The following is a 3,793-nucleotide window of genomic DNA, read 5'->3' as shown; positions in this document are numbered from 1 at the left end:
CCCAGTGTCTATCACCCAGTCACCCCATCCCTCCCACCCCACCCCCCACTCCAGCAACCCTCAGTTTGTTTCCTGAGATTAAGAATTCCTCATATCAGTGAGGTCATATGATACAGGTCTTTCTCTGACTGACTTATTTCCCTCAACATAACACCCTCCAGTTCCATTCACGTCGTTGCAAATGGCAAGATCTCAACTGCATACCTATTAAGCAACAACTCCCCATTCCTCCTTCCCTTCAGCCCCTGGTGACCACCATTCTACCTTCTGTATCTGTGCATTTGTCTACTCTAGGTACCTCATATCATACAGTATTATTCTTTTGTGTGACTGGCTTATTTCACACTGCATAATGTCCTCAAGGCTCTTCTACTCATTCTTGATAGACATTGTCACTACATTAAATTCACACTTGCAGTGACATCACTGAGAACCAAACACTACATAAGTCATGACATCATGCCATTGGCAGCTGATAAAATTTAGTTTGAGCTTTCTTTGTTTCTTTTTTTTCTTTTATTTGCACTGAGTTAGCTACACTTCAGAATTCTTAGACTCTTGAAGTGAGGCTCTACTGTGGAAAAACACCAATTGTACAACACTGTGTGTTATAGTCTGGGAGCTGCTCAGACAATGGCCAGGCCAAGGCTCACTGGGACTGCCAGGTTGGGCCCATTGACATGTTTTTGTTTCTATGGTGTTTAGTTTGTGGGGGATTTTTTGTTCAGAGACTTATGTTGAGGGCTCATGGCTATTTCATGAGTCTTTGCAATGCTTAACTTCTTATGGCTTGTATAACTTTGTTTCATTTGGGACTGTGTTGTTTCAAAGAGCGAATCGTAAAGTATTATTACAGAGGCAAACAGATAATTAGATAGATTTATATGTCTGTAAAGCTGCAATTCAAACTGTAACAGTATCTAACTCCAGGGAGTAGAGTTTTTAAAACCCCCCATATCGAGCAGCTCCCGCAGCTCCTTCTCTGGTCCGCCTCGGCCCGGCGGCGGCCATCAGCCCCCTCGGCCTGGGCTCGAGGGGCGGGGAGCTACGCGCTCCCCTCGGTCCGACCGCCAACCTCCCTTCCCCGCGCGCCTCGCGGCCCGCAGTCCGCCCCGCGCGCTCCTCCCGGAGGAGCCGAGCCCGCGCCCGGCTCGCCCGCCCGGCGCTGCCCCGGCCCGCCCGGCCCGCGTGAGGCCGCCCGCGCCCGGCCCCGCCGCCGCCGCCGCCGCCGCCGCCGCCGCCATGGGCTGCCTCGGAAACAGTAAGACCGAGGACCAGCGCAACGAGGAGAAGGCGCAGCGCGAGGCCAACAAAAAGATCGAGAAGCAGCTGCAGAAGGACAAGCAAGTCTACCGGGCCACGCACCGCCTGCTGCTGCTGGGTGCCGGAGAATCTGGTAAAAGCACCATTGTGAAGCAGATGAGGATCCTGCGTGTTAATGGGTTTAAGGGAGATAGTGAGAAGGCGGCCAAAGTGCAGGACATCAAAAACAACCTGAAAGAGGCGATCGAAACCATCGTGGCCGCCATGAGCAACCTGGTGCCCCTGTGGAGCTGGCCAACCCCGAGAACCAGTTCAGAGCGGACCACATTCTGAGCGTGATGAACGTGCCTGACTTTGATTTCCCTCCTGAGTTCTATGAGCATGCCAAGGCTCTGTGGGAGGATGAAGGGGTGCGTGCCTGCTATGAGCGTTCCAACGAGTACCCGCTGATCGACGGCGCCCAGTACTTCCTGGACAAGATTGATGTCATCAAGCAGGCTGACTATGTGCCCAGCGATCAGGATCTGCTTCGCTGCCGCGTCCTGACTTCTGGAATCTTTGAGACCAAGTTCCAGGTGGACAAAGTCAACTTCCACGTGTTTGACGTGGGTGGCCAGCGCGATGAACGCCGCAAATGGATCCAATGCTTCAATGATGTGACTGCCATTATCTTCGTGGTGGCCAGGAGCAGCTACAACATGGTCATTCGGGAGGACAACCAGACCAACCGCCTGCAGGAGGCTCTGAACCTCTTCAAGAGCATCTGGAACAACAGATGGCTGCGCACCATCTCTGTGATTCTGTTCCTCAACAAGCAAGACCTGCTCGCTGAGAAAGTCCTTGCTGGAAAATCGAAGATTGAGGACTACTTTCCAGAATTTGCTCGCTACACTACTCCTGAGGATGCTACTCCCGAGCCCGGAGAGGACCCCCGCGTGATCCGGGCCAAGTACTTCATCCGCGACGAATTTCTGAGAATCAGCACCGCCAGTGGGGACGGGCGGCATTACTGCTACCCACACTTCACTTGCGCCGTGGACACCGAGAACATCCGCCGCGTGTTCAACGACTGCCGGGACATCATCCAGCGCATGCACCTTCGTCAGTAAGAGCTGCTCTGAGAAGGGGACACCCAAATTTAAGTAAAGTCTTGAGCACAATTCAGAGTGAAGCGTAATTGTACACGCAGTTGATCACCCACCATAGGGCATGATTAACAAGGCAACCTCTCCTTTTCCCCCCAAGTGATCTTGCGAAGTCCCCCTTTCCCCTTCAGCTTGCTTAAATATTCCAAATTTAGAAAGCTTAAGGCGGCCTACAGAGAAAAAAAAAGGCCACAAAAGTTCCCTCTCTCTTTCAGTAAATAAAATAACAGCAGCAAACAGAAATAATGAAATAAAAGAAAGAAATGAAAGAAAAGAAAAGGAATAAATGAAATAAATATTGTCTTGTGCAGCATTAAAAAAATCAAAATAAAAATTAAATGTGAGCAAAGAAAAAAACCCCATATCATTTTATACTGTATTGATTAATAATTATGTATTTAAATTTTTTTAAGATTTTTATTTATTTGAGAGAGAGAGAGAGATAATGAGAGAGAGAGAGAGCATGAGAGAACAGAGGGTCAGAGGGAGAAGCAGACTCCCTGAGGAGCAGGAAGCCCAATGTGGGACTCCATCCCGGGACTCCAGGATCATGACCTGAGCTGAAGGTAGTTGCTTAACCAACTGAGCCACCCAGGTGCCCCAATAATTATGTATTTTAAAGACTCAATTATTCCACTGAGCTTAATGATGTGATCTCCTAAGGGTCGTGTAGGGTTGGGGAAGGGGAAGGAATAGATAAGGGTAGTGAGAGGACCTGGGATAGAAGTTTGCATCCTAGTACTGGCTGGGAAGTCACTATTTGCCCTCAGTGTCTGCCTTTTCATTTACAAAGTAGGGATGATGGTGATGTCTACCTCACATGGCGATTATGAAGTTTAAATGAGCTAGTGCACCAATGGGGCCTGAGACTGAGCAGTCAAGGACTATTTGCCTTATTCTGAGAATTACTTTTCAGGAGGCTGGCCTAGCCCGGGAATCAGATTAACAATTTATACTGAGGAAGCATGCTGGATGAACATGAGCAAACTCATTTCCTTCATGTTGTTCTGCTCGTATTTTTTGGAGTTCGACACTTTCTGAGAAACATAAGCCAAATGGCCATATAGAATCTACCAGAAGCCTGGTACTGGAGAAATTCAGCCTGTGGCCATGGACATCACAGAATCACTAAGGCAATGAGCTTGACTTTAAGCTTCATCAGTGTGTTCTTTAACCACGCGTTCTCTTTGGATCCTATGTTGCCTTAGTATTTCTGTGCACTGCCTGCATTTTGGGGCCATCATAGATATTTCTGTCTTCTCGGAGGGCAAGGGATTGGGGTTCTGGTCACCTCCTGTACACAGAGCAAGATGAAAGAAAGCAAAGGGAATGTCTGCAGGGGTGAACATCCACACAGGAGGGATGTCCGCAGAGGAGGGGACTTC

General features: G+C 49.1%; 1 protein-coding gene across 1 annotated transcript; it reads left to right on the top strand.

Annotated features, from left to right (window-relative positions):
• Positions 1-976: 976 nt before the first annotated feature.
• Positions 977-2,765, top strand: LOC123846642 (guanine nucleotide-binding protein G(s) subunit alpha-like). Its single transcript, XM_045878324.3, is given in 2 exon segments — positions 977-1,540; positions 1,543-2,765. Coding segments are annotated over 2 exon segments (1,140 nt in total). The 5' UTR covers positions 977-1,242; the 3' UTR covers positions 2,385-2,765.
• Positions 2,766-3,793: the final 1,028 nt, after the last annotated feature.

This window comes from Mirounga angustirostris, unplaced genomic scaffold (genome assembly GCF_029215605.1).
Source record: "Mirounga angustirostris isolate CCGP_5_RB_7025 unplaced genomic scaffold, mMirAng1.0.hap1 SCAF_6, whole genome shotgun sequence".
In the NCBI taxonomy this organism is placed as follows: Eukaryota; Metazoa; Chordata; class Mammalia; order Carnivora; family Phocidae; genus Mirounga; species Mirounga angustirostris.
The sequence above is the reverse complement of the archived record's forward strand: the minus strand, read 5'-3'. Positions and strand labels throughout refer to the sequence as shown.